General features: G+C 39.1%; 2 protein-coding genes across 4 annotated transcripts; both read left to right on the top strand.

Moving 5' to 3' along the window:
* Positions 1-2961: 2961 nt before the first annotated feature.
* Positions 2962-8385, top strand: eri2 (ERI1 exoribonuclease family member 2). Of its 3 annotated transcripts, none has more exons than XM_080447773.1 (9): positions 2962-3006; positions 3839-3903; positions 4369-4449; positions 4613-4740; positions 4832-4994; positions 5628-5728; positions 5812-5893; positions 6009-6097; positions 6393-8385. In XM_080447773.1, the coding sequence occupies exons 1-9, from the start codon at positions 2984-2986 to the stop codon at positions 8025-8027; spliced, it is 2367 nt and encodes a 788-aa protein (XP_080303899.1). In that variant the 5' UTR covers positions 2962-2983; the 3' UTR covers positions 8028-8385. The 3 variants fall into 3 exon arrangements, with proteins under 3 accessions (XP_080303899.1, XP_080303901.1, XP_080303900.1); XM_080447775.1 differs by having other exon boundaries at positions 6009-6189; positions 6393-6489; XM_080447774.1 differs by having other exon boundaries at positions 6009-6479.
* A 715-nt stretch (positions 8386-9100) lies between these two features.
* On the top strand, positions 9101-14679 carry LOC308099216 (THUMP domain-containing protein 1-like). Its single transcript, XM_080447873.1, has 5 exons — positions 9101-9666; positions 10790-10958; positions 12875-12960; positions 13172-13334; positions 13721-14679. Exons 1-5 carry the CDS (start codon positions 9448-9450, stop codon positions 14050-14052), a joined length of 969 nt encoding a protein of 322 aa, XP_080303999.1. The 5' UTR covers positions 9101-9447; the 3' UTR covers positions 14053-14679.
* Positions 14680-17857: the final 3178 nt, after the last annotated feature.

Here is a 17857-nt window from a genome sequence, read left to right as displayed (position 1 = left end):
CATCCCTACTACTGTATTTAGTGTGCGACTCTTTTCACTCTTTAACATTGTATTTGACCTGAAGAGGCCACAGTTGTATTTTTATTTTTATTTCTGTTTGTGTTCAATGCCAGCGTACCTGGGGTTTACTATTAATAGTGTGGCCACACATTCTTTCATATTTGTCTTTAAAAACACTAATGGCTACGGATAGAGATAATGGGTTGCGCTACGCCACATGGAACGTTAATGGATTGGGCAGCCCGATCAAAAGGAAGAAGGTTATGGGCAGTTTAAAGGCTAACAATTACCATGTGATTTTCTTACAAGAGACTCATATGTCTAAAATAGAGACTCTTTAACATTGTATTATATCAAACAGAATATGGGGTACAGGTTTTATTTATTTTACCAATACAAAACGAGAAAGTACAATGGATCATGGTGAATCATGACCATAAAACATTTGGTTCTGTGAAAAAATACATTTTAATATTTAATTACCGTATATGATATTCCTATATTTAATAAATGCCCTTTGTTTTGCGGATTTCAATTAAAAGAAATCACAGAATCAAACGTTTTATGGTCATGAATCCCCAGGATCCTGGATGGCTTGATTCAAGGCTTAAAATAATTTATATCAATATTTTTGGAAATCTCTATGGGAAAAATGAATGGGGTCTGGAACGATGGAACCAGAAAATGGCCGCCACTGCTATGCTCTATAGACTAGTGTTAGTTCAATAAAGAGTATGCCCGTCTCTCCAGCGCTTCAGTGAGCATAAAATACATTTTCCGGTGGGTTGCCAATTTCACCCAATCAGAGTACTAATTTATCAGCTTCAATTTTATAATGTTCCAGTTCCAATTTTGCCTGCTCATTTATTTGTTTCATCACTTCCAATTTCAGTTTATTGTGTGAGTCCTCTCTCCTGATTGTATAAAATTGGTATCCTGATGTACGGTATAGTTCTAGTATTGGTTCACAGGATATTGAACATCACCATTACATCAGTAAGAAATTCAATGTAGTATGGACAACTGATGGTTCCGTCTAGCCCTTTATTCAACAGTGTGCACATTTGAGCAAGAGATGATGAGGCTTGACGGTTGTGGTTTTTTTTTTTTCCTATGACACGCACATAATTACAATACAGTTAAACAATAATGATATCACAATTAACTATTAGGTACCTAATAGACAAACATTAGCACTCAAGGAGGGATGGGTAGCTACCACTAAATGCATTGAGTACTAGCTAAGCAATATACTAAGCAAACATGACAAACACTAAGTAACATTCAATGAGCATTCTCTAGAGATTCATTACTGCATTTCCCTGAATGCTATTAGAATAAGTAAACTATGTGCACTGCACATAACACCTGACCTGAGAGAATATGAGCAGGAGAGACAGGGAGACCCCAGTTACTGAACAAACACTGTAGGAATTATTACTGATCAGAATATAGAGCTTTTAAACTTAAACCACCACTTGGCAATTCATGTTATCAAGTAGTTTCTCCCATAGCTTGGCCACACGTTTAGAAAAGAATGGAGCTATATTGTTCAAAATGACATTTTAGGTAAATGCGTACCATCTCATGGCAGAGTATTAAAGTGCCTCCAGTTCCTTCTGCTGATCTCACTATTACTAGTGTCCAAACTGAACTATGCCTTGTTACACTTACTTTATTTATTTATTTAGAGTAGACAGAACAGCACATACTAATGAACAATACATACATGATGTGATGTAAATACACCGGATTTAGCAGAGATGCAAATATTCATCTGTAAGTCCCCAAAACATTACATTCAACGTTACATTCAAGGCATGTCTTAAACAGCTCATAAACGACATGCTGAGATGAGCTGAAAGGGGAAGAAATGAATATCATTGAGGATACTATATGCATCTTGAAAGAGTAGTTCACGCAACAAATTACTTATTTTATATCAATTACATCTTGAAGCTTGAAGCTTTTTATAGGCTACTTAATGTGGAATAACAAACCAACTGGGTAGTGTCAATCTACATTCACAGTAGTAATGGGGGGGGTAAAATAAAAAAATAAAATCACTAAATTGTGGTTTCAATTACAAATAGATGTTTACCAGAGCCACACTGATGGAGGGTCAGGTTTCAACTGATTTAGCTTGCAGCCAAAACTAATCCACTTCAGAAGACAACTGCCTTGTTCTTTGAAGTGCTAGATGCTGGTTTATCCTGCATTCATATGAGAAATCTGCTCCAGTGTCCACTGCAGTGGTGAAAATTGATGGGTTTTCTCAATGGTTTTCTCCTCTTTACAGGCCTGTGTAAGCAGTGGTGTAAAGTCAATTTACTCAAGTACTGTAAATGAGTACAATTTTGAGATATTTTTTACTTTACTGGTGTATTTCCAATTTTCAGTACTTTTACTTCTACTCCACTACATCTCAGAGGCAAATATTATACTTTTACTCCACTACAATTATTTGAAAACTTTAGTTACTAGTTACTACTATTTTCATTATTATTACAAAACATACATTACCCACTTCAGCGCTGTGTATACATTTCGTCCATTTGAAAATAGCCGATCTACAAGCTCACAGCGACGCATTGTGAGCTTGTAGATCTGAAAACTTGTGAAATGGGATATTCTGCACAATGAGTACTTTCTACTTTTGGTACTTTACGTACATTTTGATACCATTACCAATACTAAAATTGTGATTACAGGACTATGACTTGTAACAGAGTGTTTTTACATTGCAGTATTGATACTTTTACTTAAGTAAAACATATTAGTACTTTTTCCCACCACTGTTTACAGGCCTGTGTAACTAAGGTCAGAGTATAACAGTGGGCATTACCCGAGACCAACAGTGGGAGGCAGCAACATTCCAAGGCGCGCGTCTAGTCTACCGGAAATTCAAATGAAGAAGAAAGAGAAGAAGAAGGGTTTCCATTTAAACATGATTTAAACAAAACACCGCGACGAGCGACCGACCATGGCAACAAAAAAACTGGCCAAGTAAGTTAAGGAACTGTTAAGGAGGACCCTGTTAACACAGCGTTAGTTAGACGTCGCTATAATCGTAACAAGACTTCTTTCTAGCAAAAGAAGGAACGAAACAAAACGCGTGTTGTGTTTAACTTGCGTTGTGTTGTGTTTCCCAACTGTGGGTCGGGACCCATTTTGGGTCGTGAGTAAATGTCCCGTTATTTTTATTTTCCTACATTTCGTTTTGAATATTTATTTATTATCATTTCAAAAGATAAAAGAAAAACCCAAACAAAATTCTGACATTTTCATACAATGACATCAAAAAGAAAGAAATCAAAGAAATTACATGAATTAGAGAAAAAAAAAAGGAAAACATTTTAAGAAGTCGCAACGCCCGTTGTGTGCTTGTAGATCTGCTTTTTTTTCACTACAGTTTACACAGTTTAGGCATTTAGCAGACGCTCTTAATCCAGAGCGATTTACAGTAAATTTGGGTCATAGGGAGACATCAAATTTCTCTTTTGGGTCTCGAGCTAAAAAGTTTGGGAACCACTGGTGTAGTGTAAAGGTCCTTACACACCGGGGCGAATTCTTCATGTGAATAAATACGTTTTTTTTTTTTAACCTTATAAAGTCAATGCAAGCGTCCACATCAGTTTCGCGAAGCGAAAAAGCGTCTTTTAATTATTCGGAACGAGTCGTGTTGTGTTGATCTCGATTCGAACCTGTTGATCATGCATTGTTCACCTTGTTTATTATTATTCACAACTTTAGTAACTAATGGGTCTGTGAAATGTACGTTCTGGACAGCTGATTGACTGAATCAACTGACTGACTCAAACACATTTTTCTTCCACAGACAACTGGGATCAGTGAGGAAGCGCTCCCAGTCCTCCACTGGACAAAAGAAACCCCTAGTTTGCAGTAAGTTTTCTGGAGTGCAAATATAAATATATAGCTACTGAATATACATACGTATACTGTATATAACACAGTATATACTGATATTTTGGATGATACTAAACTGGACCACTAAATTGGTACTAGTCTCGTCTTGGGTCAGAGATATCTGCCTTATAAATTATGTCTGGTCACTCTGGTGACATCAAAATTCAAAGTTTGGACTTTTAACTCCAGAGAAAGCCAGTGCTGAGTGACAATCCTATGCCCACTGCTTTGGAAAAAAAATCCTGATACTGTCCCAAGATGAACGACTGCCATTATGTTATTACATTATTATTATTCTTTCCCATTCATTGAATTTTGATGTCACCAGATGTATCGGTATGTGGAGAGCTCTCTGGTCATAGCTATGTGAGACTATGGTAGCATAGTTTGACTGTGTGTTACATGTGAGAATAATTGATATATACTACTTGGCTATTTCAGATCAAATATGTTCACACCTGATTGTGATTGACTTTGAGTCGACTTGCTGGAGAGAGAAAAACAACTATGGCCCAGAGATCAGTAAGTCTACTCTAGCAATATACTGGAAAGACACATTTCTTGCAGTATTCTACGTTTCATATTATTTTCTTAACCTTGCATCTTATTTTTCCTTTTATTCTCTGTCCGACCCTTCTCCCTCCTGTCTCTATCCTTCCATCACATGACATTCACCCCCTTGTAGTTGAGTTCCCTGCTGTTCTGTTGAACACATCTACTGGGGAGGTTGAGTCAGAGTTCCATACCTATGTTCAGCCTCAGGAGCACCCTGTTCTGTCGGAATTCTGCACCGAGCTGACTGGAATTACACAGGTGAACTTTTATATAATTTAAAAATGCAGTCACTGTTTCTACCATTATAGCTTTCTCTGCATCTAACAACATGAGATCTCTATCCTCACAGAGTCAGGTGGAAGCTGGGGTTCCCCTCCATATCTGCCTTGGTCGGTTCAACCGTTGGCTACAAGCTCTGCAGCTCCAAAAGGGTGTGGCCTTCCCCAGGGACCAGAGACCAGGCTCTGCACCTTCAGCTTCTAAAAAATCATGTGCCTTCCTCACGTGGTCCGGTACTGTACAACACCTTCTCTTGGTCTAAAACTTTGATTTGCAAAGTGGACCCTCATTTTACCACAATTGGTTTATGACGTTAATCTGTTTATTTACTTGGACATATACCACGGCCAAATAAACAAATGTTATTCGTTCCCCGCAGCTTCCGTCACCCATGAACACAGATCTTACTATTTGTTCCACTGTACACATGAATGAATAGTGTAGTGTAGATAGATAAAGGGGCTTTTTGATTTCTCAAGTCTAAATCATTACCTGCCAGTAAATGTCTACAGTATGGTCAATCTTGGCCTAAGGCCTTCATGGCTACCTTCTAGCAATATTGTGCTGCTTACAGGAACAGTCAGTCCTGTTCTTTTCATTCTGCTTGGGGACAACTGTCTTTTCAGATAGAATGTTTTTTCTTTTAAACTGTAATCAATTCTGTTCATGTTACCATGTGTTATTGCATGTACATGGAATACCCTTCACCTACTTAAATGTGATATGTCAAACAAATCAATATCAGTTGCAAAAGCTGATAAGTTCCAGAACCTTTACTTTAATGACTGTAAATAAGTCTAAGCACAATGCAGTTGTACCATGGTGGAAATGTTTGAGTTCTAACAACATACACAATATTGTTTCAGACTGGGATCTTGGAGTGTGTCTGCAGTATGAGTGTAAGCGCAAGCAGCTTCACAAGCCAGATGTACTCAACAGCTGGATAGACCTAAGAGCCACTTACAAGGTAAAGACACTAGCTCACTTTCATATTTCTATCAGTCCTTCTTTCTGCCAATGTTGATGAAGTCTCTCATGTGTGTTTTGCAGTCATTTTATAATAAAAAGCCAAAAGGTCTGAATGGAGCCCTGCAAGATGTAGGAATCAAGTTTTCTGGACGCGAGCACTCTGGTACTAAAACAAATCAACAGCTATTTGATAAAGCTAAAAAATAAAAGTGGTTTGATCGTAATGTATTCTCCCCTGACTTCTTCATTTATTTCCCATTTATCCTGGCCTTCCTCAGGTCTGGATGATGCACGTAATACTGCTCAGCTAGCACTGAGGATGATGCAGGATGGGTGTGTGATGAAGATCACCAGAAGCCAGGAGAGGGTGAGTGTGTCTATGCCAAGTGCCAACCCATCTGATGCATCTCCCACACTACTAACCTTCCCTATGCCATAATCCCCCAAGGAACTTCGCAGGTGATTCCCCATCACGATCCTACCACCTCTGTTCTGCTTAGCTCTAACTTCTCATATCTATTAATTTAACCATATCGCTTTTGTTTTTCATCTTCAGTTATAATCCTTAATCTCCAAAGACTACTTGGTAATAATAACAATGCCATATTCATAAAACAATCTATATTTTCCATGTCTAATCACATCAATCTTTCTGCTCATAGAGACCATTGCAGACCACATCTCTGTTCGGAAATGCAAATAATCATGTCACCAGCAAGAAAGATAACCATTTTAAAGAGGAAACGGTCCTTGCCACAGACAAAACATCCTCATGTAAGACTCCAGAGTCTTGTCAACATAAGCCATGTTCAGAAAACCATACTCTGGTAGTGGACACAAAGAAGACCTCGCACTCAATCCAAGAACTTGCTCAAGATGTCCAAAGTCTCGTCTCTCCAAGAACACTGCTGAATGGTGTGACTACTCCTGTGTATGGAAATGGCAGCCGCAGGTCTAAAGCAGAGACAAACCTTACCTCTGGAATGGTAATAAACAATATGTCACTACGCAACAACAGTAAAAGCCTAATTTTAGTCTCAACCACTGTGGACTGCCTGCCCCATCTACCCCAGCTGATTAAGGGCTCTAAATCAAAGGAAAGGGTAGGATTGGTACAGCAGGAGGAAAGGGCAAAAATTGACGCTGTGGTGTTGGAGTGCGATGATGTCATCAATAATTTATACACAGAGAATGGAATTGACATTACAAACGCATCAGAGTGCGGCAGTGGATGCCCTTTAATACGAGGAGAGCCAAAACATTCAGTCTGGAGTCGTACCAAATTACAATCCATGAATTGTATGACAAGAAATCTCGGTGAGATAAAAGATTCTAAAACTAAGAAACCAGAAAATCCAAAACAAGAGCCAGAACATTCAGTCTGGAGTCGTACCAAATTACAGTCCATGAATTGTATGACAAGAAATCCCGGTGAGGAAAAAGACTCTAAAACTAAGAAACCAGAAAATCCAAAACAAGAAGAGCCAAAACATTCAGCCTGGAGTCGTACCAAATTACAGTCCATGAATTCTATGACAAGAAATCCCGGTGAGGATGGCCTATATCATTTTGCCATGCCTAAAACTTTTAATCAGAACTCTAAATCTCTTGCCTCCATATCAAATCATCTCACAGGAGCAAATGGCAAAGCATCTAAAAAACGCAAAGAAGAGTCAGGGACATCCCATTATGAATCCAGAAAACTTGACAGTTCTCTGAGACCTATGTCCTCTGTCTTAGACAAAACCAATGCCTTATTTATGGGACCCATATCTGTACTCCCACATCAGAACCCAACCAGAACACATTCAGAAATGCACAAAGAACCTGTGAAGACCTCCTTTACAATCTTTACTGACACAGCAAATCACTCTGCACGTTCACACTCTTCTTCAAGTTGCAGTGCTTACATCCAGCCGCGTCGTGCCCCCTCTTCAATCCAGACTCCCTCTGCCCTTTCCTCTTTGTCTACCAATCACTCAGCTGCTGCTGCTACATCAACATCTAGGAGAATAACATGTAAAATCACATCTCCACTGTGTGCTTGTGGGCGACGTTCAAAGCGCCAGATTGTGGCCAACGGCGGTCCCAATCATGGGCGAGGGTTTTATTGCTGTCCAGTCCGTCGGTCAGGCAGTGGAAACACGATCCAGAAGGGATGCGGGTTCTTTAAGTGGGAATCGGCTTTAATTCAGGGCAATTCCAGAAACACTGCTGCATCATCTGTCTCTCTCTGTTTCAACTCAAGTTTATACCGTCATCCTCCAAAGACCTCAACTTTAAGAAAGAGCTATTAAACTATTGGGAGGCACCGTTGAATTCTAGTATCAGAAACACAGGGATGATACAGAGAATTTGCTGCTTTATGGTCTTGGATCATTGCTCACAAATGAAATATAATCGCAAAATAACTGTATTTTTAACACTAGCTTTTCTCCTTATCACTTTCACTTATCCTAGATTAGGAGAAGTGATAGTGAGAGAACTATATGCTGTCAGCCAGGACTACTTCTGGTTTTGAATAGATTGACACTTCTGTAGATGAGTGCTGCACTGCTGCTAAATATGCCACTTTTAATATTAAATGATGATAATGAGTTTATTACATACTTTTATTGTGGATACTAAATTATGAACTGTAAAAAATAATGAATTGTTTAAAATAAAATGTGCTACCATTTTCTCTTAAATGTATTGTTTGTTTTCCCCATACACAACAAAATATCTGTAAAAAAAAATCTATATAGTTGAAACATATCATATGACAGCAACATATCAGAAGTAACCATAGACTGTATAGGAAGTAACACGTTTCTGTAGTTGCAACATTGTTTGACAATGATTGTGTTCGCAACAACGTGGAACATTTTTGTCCCTCGCCGCACCATGTACAGCCGCTACAGCGCGCTCCCTCCTATGGCTCCCTCCCAGCCAGTGTTGCCATGTCCGTTTATTATAAGCCACTTTGGGCTTCTCTTTCTGTAAAAAATGCTTGAAAAAATCGGTGGTTGCGATTTTTTTGGGGCTTTCTTATTTTAGGCTTACTTCCTAAATGTTGTTTAAAACAATGGTTTTCAAACATTTTCTTGTCAAGACAAGGACCAAGTTCATGTATTTGTCCACGACCCCCCCCCCCCCCCCCATCTAAAGGTATTTTGACTCCTATAGGCCTACCAGATCAGTGTTAAAGGTTTTTTTTATCCCACTTTTTTTTTAAATCGCAGATCTACAAGCTCACAACGCAACACAACGCGTTGCGTTGTGAGCTTGTAGCTCGGCCATTTTAAAATCTGTGGCCGCTTCTTTTGGGCTTGTTTTCATAGACCTAGTTGCTTGTTTCTCTCGCAATATCTGGCGACACCGCTCCCAGCGTGCCGTGTTTACATCACATGTGTAGTGAATGAATGTGCGACTTGAAACGCTGCGTATGTGTGTGTGCGCGCGTCCTAGCTTAGCAACTTAGCTCGGTCGTAAGGTTTAGTAAGTGCTTTGCAAGTAACGTAGTTACTTCATTAGCTTTGACTGTTAACTGTGCTCATCAGACAACGAAAACACAGCTGTTGCGTTAACGCGAGTCCACGAGCAACTAGCCAAAACAAGTATAACCACCTACTGTAGCCCGTCAGTCAGTCCCTGGCCAGCGTGTTTTGGTTCATTGGTTGTGTCTTGTGTGTTTAATATTTGTCACATTTAGGGTCCCATTTGATTGACAAAAAAATGTCCGATGTGCAAAAGGAGTCGACGAAACGCGGTAAGAAGCGCTATGGTGGCGGCGGCGGTCATCACGGTAATAAGCGGTACAGGGGGGGCTCCAGGGAGCTGCAGGTGGGCATGCAGGGGATCCTCATCACCTGCAACATGAACGAGAGGAAGTGCACCGCCGAGGCGTTCAACCTGCTCAATGAGTATGCTGAGCAGCTCTACGGACCCGAGAAGGTAAGCTAAAGCAGGCAGTGGTGGGGAAAAGTACCAAAGCATTGGTATCAAAATGTGCCTAAAGTACCATTGATTGATTGATTGATTGATGTAGTTTATTTAGAAAGACATGAGAATAGTACATGACAGTACATAACAGTACATGGAAGTACAAATTCACAATACAAGGTCTACTAAACTGGAAACCCTCATTAAGCATTACGCTTGTTTAAGATGAGAACCCCATGCACACAAATCATGATGAAATATAAGAGGCAGACAGATATACACACTACTATACAGAATGTCATACAATCAGCTTTCAGGTTACTGGTATGACGAGAGAAAAAAAAAAAAATATATATATATATATATATATATACAAAAGAGGAAAATGAAGGAGGGGGGGGGGGGTAGGGAGGGGTAGGTTAAGACTTAGACAGGGGCCATTTTCGAATTGCAGCCTCCTGAAGGTGTATCTTTAGGGCAGTTTTGAAAGTGAGTAGGGTTTTACACTCCTTTACTCCTTTTGGTAGGGCATTCCACATTTTTGATGAATAGCATGAGAACGAGTTCATTCCCTTAGTTGAGCCAAATCTGGGTTGAACATGATCAGTCACCAAAAGTGGAAAGTACTCATTATGCAGAATGTACCATTTCACAAGTTTTAAAATGTATAAAAACCTTTCGTAAATAGCAGATCTACAAGTTCACAATGCGTCACATCGAGCTTGTAGAGTGGCTATTTTCAAATGGACAAAATGTATATTGGGCTGAAGGGGGTAATGTATGTTTTGTGATAATAATAATAATAATAAAAATCTACAAAGTAACTAGTAACTAAAGTTTTCAAATAATTGTAGTGGAGTAAAAGTAAAAGTACAGCAAATTGAAAATACTCCAGTAAAGTACAAAAAAATACCTCTAAATTGTACTTAACTACAGTACTTGAGTAAATGTACTTAGTTACTTTACACCACTGAAGGTAAGGCTACCGGGTAGACTACCCACTGCCTGTGGAAGCATGTATTGTTAGTTTAACTGAGAGTGTACGAATGGAGCCATGTGGACACTACACTCAGAGTTGCAAATGGACACTGAGGATGTTACCAAGTATTATCCCAAAACACTCTTGTGATCACAGTTCAACGAGGGGAGTAGCAGTGAAGAAGAGTGTGATGAAGATGATGTTGAGGCAGCATTGAAAAAGGAAGTGGCTCAGCTGAAGGCATCCAAAGGGAAACAACAGAGGCGTTTCCAGGCGTTGGACAGTGGTGCAAACAATGTCATCTTCATCAGGACTCAAAATCTGGGTACGTGATGTTATGAATGTGCAAGATGGAGGTGCTTACTTTTGGCTAAAAAAGGATCTGGGTCACAAACCTTACAGTTCAGTAGGTGCCCTCACTGCCCTCATATGACATGAAGCAATTTGCCATGGAAAAGGGCAACAGTTGGCACTTATTGAGTTTATTAGGATCCCCATTATTAGATGGTGCATTTCAACAGCTAATCTTCCACACATAACATAAAAACATGGCATTCAACAAGACATTACAGGACAATGACAAAAAATGGAGTACATTTTCCTTCTAACAGTGACTTTCATATCATCCATCATATGCAACTTATTCTCTGATTCCCCATTTCCTTGGAAAGAGAAAAAATATATATATAAATTAGATTACAAATGCCTACCTTCGATTCTATTAAAGGTAGGGTAAGTGATTTGCTTTGGTTAAAATAAGTATTAAATAGCTCTATATTCTGATAGTACTCATTGCTATAGAGTATTTGTTCAGTAACAGGAGTCTCCTTGTCTCTCCACCTCTTTATTAAACAGAAAATGCATTTTCGTTTCAGTTTCATTTCCAATTGTATCCAACCAGGACAGAGAACTCAATCAGGATACAGATTAAACAAGTGAAATTGGAAGTGATGACACTAAGAAATGAGCAGACAAAATTGGAACTGGAACACTATACAAATGAAGCTTAAAAATGGGTACTTTCTCCTGATTGGCTGAGATTTTGACACCTACCGGAAAATGTATTTTCTGTTTATTAAAGAGCTGGAGAGACGGGGAGACTCCTGTTACTGAACAAACACTCTATAGCAATGATTACTATCAGAATATAGTGCTTTAACCTTTTAACAAAATACTTTTTGTTTTAACCAAAGAATATCACTTACCCTACCTTCAAAGTAAAAACAAACACAAACTAGAAAATGTGCTCCTCGGAGCACAAGTCTCCGCCAGAAGACCTGTGCTATTTTAATCAAATGAAATCACTTACCCTATCTTTAACCATAGTTTTCTGGGAATGTTCTAATTCTTACTTAAAATAGAACATCTTACTATACCATAGCAATTATATTATCATAGCAATAACTAATTAGATACAGTAGGGTAAAATATATATCTTTTAGCTAAACAAAAAGTTTAGGGATTCTTTGTCTCTGTTTAGTGTTCTTTGTCTCTGTTTCTTAGCTTTGGCCTTCTGCGCCTTTGCTTCTTCATCAGGTTTCAGACGATGATTTGCTGCTTCTTCAGTTTGCGTAATGGGAGTTAGTTTCATTGTGTGATCTCAGCTGTGATCTCTGTTTGTACTGGAAAGTACTGTTCCTGTCTAAGCTATTTATATATTTATATTACATATTGTGATGTCACGTGAAACTTGACCAATGTTAGGTGTTCTCAGAGGGACACACACACGCACGGACGGGTGATTTGTACTGGAAGGTACTGTTCCAATCAAGACTGATTGATCCTGTCTTACCTCACTTCAAAAACAAATCACCTTTTGAAGTGACACACCTATTTATAGGATTTTATTTCGTCATGCGTCCCTCTAGCCAATCAAAAGCGTTGGTGTCAGCATATTGTCACGTGGAGCTTGACCAATGTTAGCTTGGCTAGGGGGGACACACACACAGCGGGACAGAACGAAAACATACTCTCCACCTCTAACTGTGAAAGTGTTTGTGTGAGTGTGTGCCATGTTCCTGCATGTTTGAATGCACTTGCCTGTATAAGTGTGTGTGCACCTGTGCTCCTACTGTGTTATTACCATATAACCTCTCTGCAGATTGTACTTCATTATGGAAATCCAGATTGTCACATTTATTTGGTTCGCTCTTGGCCCCCCATACCTGCAAAACATGACATGTTGGCTATATTAAATTGTTGGAGAGAAAAGTGAAGAGACTGCTCTATTTTTCCTTCTAGAACCTGACAAGTTGGTGCATCATATCCTGTCTGACCTACACACCACCAAGAAGAAGAAGTCCCGTGTTATCCTCAGGATGCTTCCAGTAAGAGGCTGAAATGAATGATAACAAACTCAACTTTGTTAATATGACACAACACTGTGCCGTTAAGATTTTTGCTGTTTCAATATTGCCTGATGTGGAAATTGATTGTCGCAGAATATTTCTTGGATGACTAAAGTGGACAACTTTGACATGTTGCTTTCAATGGCATTCAATATCTCACTGTCATTTCTCTTTCATTGACCATCTCCAGGTGAGCGGAACATGCAAGGCCTTCCAGGAAGACATGGAGAAATACCTTGTTACTTTCCTCGAGCCCTGGTTCAAAAGCCCCAGCCACGCCACCTACCAGATTGCCTTCAAGGCCAGAAACAGCAGCCACAACAACAGAGAGGAGATCATCAAATCAATAGCAGGTACACTGCGTAGGGAACACACCTCAGTATCTCCCAAGTGTTTTATGTCCAATGCTTTTTGGAAAAGTACACCACTTCTCAGGGGTCTTGGAAGTGATCAACAATGGTCCTGAAATGCTCTATTTGAGCACAACATCCGATTCTTATATAGAGCTTTCATTTTTATTAATTATATAATTGAAGTTGTGAGAACGGGCTCACAAACTAGAGCCAGAACAGGCTCTTGCCAGTACAGTATCAATGTTTTGATTACTCTAGCGTGCCCAACCCGTTTTAAGCACTTACATTTGTCAATTGGAATAGAAAAAAGAAAAGCGCTGTTTTTTTAAATTGTCTTCACATTGGGGCACTTTAAAATTCATTTTTTAAATGGACTCCTCATGCAGGTCTGGTGGGGAAGCTCAACCCAAAGAATAAGGTTGACCTGACCAACCCAGAGCTCACTATCATTGTGGAGGTCATCAAGACAGTGTGCTGTGTCAGTGTGGCACACGACTACACATTGTATAGGAAGTACAATGTCCAAGAAGTGTTGAAAGAGGAGGTATCCAAACCTGATGTAGCCACCGTGAAAAAGGACGTGGACACGACCGACCAGGATGAGAAAAACGAAGCAGTGGTGCCAGAGCAACTAGAGAAGATGAAGGCAAGTGAAGAAGTCAATGTGCCAAAGACTGACCAAGAAGCAAAGGATGGTAAAGAAGAAGAGGAACAATAGGTCTGTCGGGTCCAACAGAATAGCATAATGTCATAATATCAGTTTGATTTTAACCGCTTAAGCCCTATGTACTTCGTTGTATGTCAAATAGCGAAAATAGCCGATTTACAAGCTTGCAGCGCGCTGTGAGCTTGTAGACCAGCTATTTTTGTCACGTTCAACCGTTTTTGTTGAATGTTCACCTATTATGACATGCCCAGAATAGGGAAGCTAAGTTCATGTGGTTAAACCCTTTGGACTAGATGCTTCATTTAATCATTCAAAAGAAATCCTGAGATGTAATATTTTGGCCTTTGTTAACTCCTAAGGACATGAAATAAACTTAACTAAGTCAGCATTTTCTATTAAACAATACATGCGCCATCATTTTCTTGTGTAGCTATGCTGCCAACTGACAACGTTTTTTAAAATAATTTCTTTTGAGTTTTAGATTTTACTGTTTCATTTTAGGATTGTCAGTTTTATTTCCAATTTTTGATGAGCTTAGGTTGGATGAACTGTTGTATTTGTTGTGATATTCTCCAAATCAAACGGACAAACTGTTTTGTGTTTGTTATTTTGTTTTTTGTAGAAAAGTGTTTTTCATAATTACAGCGTAATTAAAGTTACCCGTGTGTTTTGACCATCTTTGTTGCTCATTTTTGTCTAATGGACAGTACAGCAGAATGTAACCCCTATGAGTCAGGAAAGGGAGAGAGATAGCATTATGTTTATATGTCCAGACAGATGCAAATGCACGTTGTCCAGTGCATAGTAAGTACACATTAAAAATGTGTTAATTTAACCCAGAGAGTGTAAAAATGGACCTTCTCAACATGATGCCCCAACTTAATTGTATATACAAAGAGTGTCATACTACTATGAATGTGGTGCCTAAACCACAGTCAAGATTGAGCCAATGATTGAAATTGATTGAAATTTTTATTAGGCAAAAAGAATGTAAAACACAGTTACATTTATAATACTTTTGTCTAAAAGGTCTGACCAAAAAAGTCCTTGCAGACTTGTTTCCGTTGGGGTCCTTGAATTAATTTCATAGACATATATAGTAGCAACCAAACAGGCCTATGGTTCCCCTGCACAAGATGGGCTTAAGCCTTAGGTCTTATTGTAGAGAAATGACAGACATTTAGACAGACATAATGGAATGCTGGTGCAAAGAAAGGTCTCTCTCAAACCATACACAGGACACATTCTACATAAGTGATTTATTCTTCAGTGCTCATTAGTCTCAATTATCAGGGCTCCACTAAATCATTATCTGCTATGCTCCTATAAAACTCACAAATTAGATTGCCACTCCATCTCATGTGCCCCAATCAATGTGACCTACTGTCAGAATTGTACCTTCAGCATAAGGGGAATGAGATGAGCATTTTAGATAGCCAGGGTATTATTATAGCAGAACCAATTAAGCTATGTGAGTAGCTAACCTCCATAATGACTCCTTTAAATCCATAATAATGATGTAATAGTGGCATGGTAATAATGATATAGCACTGAGCTATGACAATTGACAACCATTTATTGCTTATAGGTGGGGGGAACAAACTGCTGACAAACTGCTTTTTTTCCCTGCTTTTTTTTTCCTGTTCACGGTAATGTGCTTTTGCATGGTTTCCATAAGCCCATAAAATGTACTGAATACATAAAGGATTCTGAACATCCTCAATTCAGGTGATATCATAAAATAAATCCAGTAACAAAGCTGATCTTTCAGATCATGGCTTTTTTCTAATCTATGGCATTTTTCTAGCTAAATCTAATGTTTGGCATAGATTGAAATGACACTACTTATTTATGTTTGTAGAATGGCAAAATTAAGAATATTTGAATAGTTGCTAGCTACCTTTTAAAAGATAAGAAAAATACTCTATTCATTTATGATTTAGTCACCCACTGGACATGTCTAATTGAATCTCTGTGGGTACACCAAAGTCCCTTGCTTCCATCACACACACACACACACACACACACACACACACACACACACACACACACACACACTGTACACTCATTCAGTTCAGGTCTTAAATGTCACAGGCCTGTGAAACAATGACATCCACAGGCACACAGTCCCAGGGGTCAGAATTAGCATCCATTGCTTTAGCTCCATATCTGACCTTTATGAATGGTTAAGTAGTGCTCTCCAGGGTCTCATTTGTCTCCCCTCTTACCAAAATGCTGGCTTCAGCCTGCATCTGAAGAATTCACACTCACTTTAGAATGACAACTAGCCTGGGGTCAGAATACCAAGGCTTTTATTTGAGCCCCAGACCATAACTGGATGCCAGGGGTTGCGTTTCATTCAGATAGGCTTTAGTAATCACAGTAGGATTATCGCTCAGTCTTCTCCCACAAGAATGTGTTATCAGCATCATCACTGCAGGGGAAGGAGTTTATTGTGACCTTCTGTACCTCTAATGCCTATACTGTAGCATCAATTTATATGCCGTTTCTATATGGGCCCAAGAGACTGTTTGCCCAGGAGATAGACCCAGAGAACTGGACTCGGTCTCTGACATACCGTAGAATAAATTGTTAAATGCTATTTCTTATATATATATATATATATATATATATATATACTACATACAGTATGTGACTTGAATACAATAATTTAAGTACACCACCATTTTGAGGGACAATCTCCTCCCACAACTAAAACAAACACCAGTTTGTGCATCACTAAATGATGGTAAGGATTTATACCTACAAGCGCCAAGCCCAGCACAAATGAGCCATTGTGTCACTGACATTTAACTTGAATCCTGTCATTCTATTGATTTGTTTTTGTGAATGGCGTGTGCGTGTGAGCGCCCGTGTGTGAGTGCGCGCGCTTGCGTGCGTGTGTGTGTGCGTGCGTGCGTGCGTGCGTGCGTGTGTGTATATAGGATTCAGTAATAAGAAATGCAAAATGCTTATCAACTCTCTACAGCCTGTCAGCTTGCCACTATTAGCTGCGACCCAGACAAATCCACAGGTAGACATAAATTGCTCATATAGATTGCAAACATTCCTATTTGTTCCTGCAGAATGGGAAGAATCCTCTGACGGATTTGGTTGATTGGGATGGGAAGAGATTTACTGGAACTATGGAGATGTTGTAATTAGTTTTCTTAATATACCTGGTAAAAGGTGGATGTTAGAATGTAAATTATTGTTTATGTTTAGTTTGGAATATGGATTGGAGAAGGCAGGAAAAATAAGGAGAGAATGAGAGGCTTGTTTTAGAAAGCAAAACAATAAAAAAATACATTTTGAAAGATAGATTCATGAGCAGCAAGATGGAAAGGGGCTGCACACAACATTTCCAAAAGCAGTTACTCACAGAAATTCACTCATTCATTGGAATCGCTTGTATAAACCTAGCTGTGCCTGCAGTACGTGGGTACTTTCCATATCAATGGAGATTGTATGGCTTTGGCACAGCGAGAAACATTTTAGCATAATGCGATCAAGAACCTTGACAATTAGGCAGATAGGAGAGGAAATGTGAGGGCCGAAGAGCCAGAAGGATAGTATTTGGGGAAGTTGAACAGAAGAACAGGAAAGAGGTTATAGAGAGAAGAGGTTATAAGATAGGTGGAACTGGGGCACCAGCCGTCTCTTATAAGCTTTAATTAATTTTCTTTCTGTGTCCCTTTAATGAACTAGTGTTTCAGAAGGGGAAGTTGATTAAAGACACTGACACTATTGAGACTATTGAGAAAGTAATAGAAATCTATTGAATGACCTCACTATGGGACACTCCTATTATGATAGCATCCATTTAATTATTCACATAGGAAACATCAGCAGTCTT

This window comes from Gymnoscopelus braueri (genome assembly GCF_963280865.1).
Source record: "Gymnoscopelus braueri genome assembly, chromosome: 2".
NCBI lineage: Eukaryota > Metazoa > Chordata > Actinopteri > Myctophiformes > Myctophidae > Gymnoscopelus > Gymnoscopelus braueri.
This window is presented reverse-complemented; position numbering and strand designations above follow the sequence as displayed.

Excerpts from the sequence above, each read along its gene's own strand:
- eri2 (XM_080447773.1), top strand. The coding sequence starts at position 2,984 with ATGGCAACAAAAAAACTGGCCAA. Across the intron at positions 3,007-3,838 it reads GCAACAAAAAAACTGGCCAA|ACAACTGGGATCAGTGAGGA; the intron begins GTAAGTTAAGGA and ends TTTCTTCCACAG. Across the intron at positions 5,729-5,811 it reads ACCTAAGAGCCACTTACAAG|TCATTTTATAATAAAAAGCC; the intron begins GTAAAGACACTA and ends TGTGTTTTGCAG.
- LOC308099216 (XM_080447873.1), top strand. The coding sequence starts at position 9,448 with ATGTCCGATGTGCAAAAGGAGTCGACGAAACGCGGTAAGAAGCGCTAT. Across the intron at positions 9,667-10,789 it reads AGCTCTACGGACCCGAGAAG|TTCAACGAGGGGAGTAGCAG; the intron begins GTAAGCTAAAGC and ends TTGTGATCACAG. Across the intron at positions 12,961-13,171 it reads TTATCCTCAGGATGCTTCCA|GTGAGCGGAACATGCAAGGC; the intron begins GTAAGAGGCTGA and ends GACCATCTCCAG.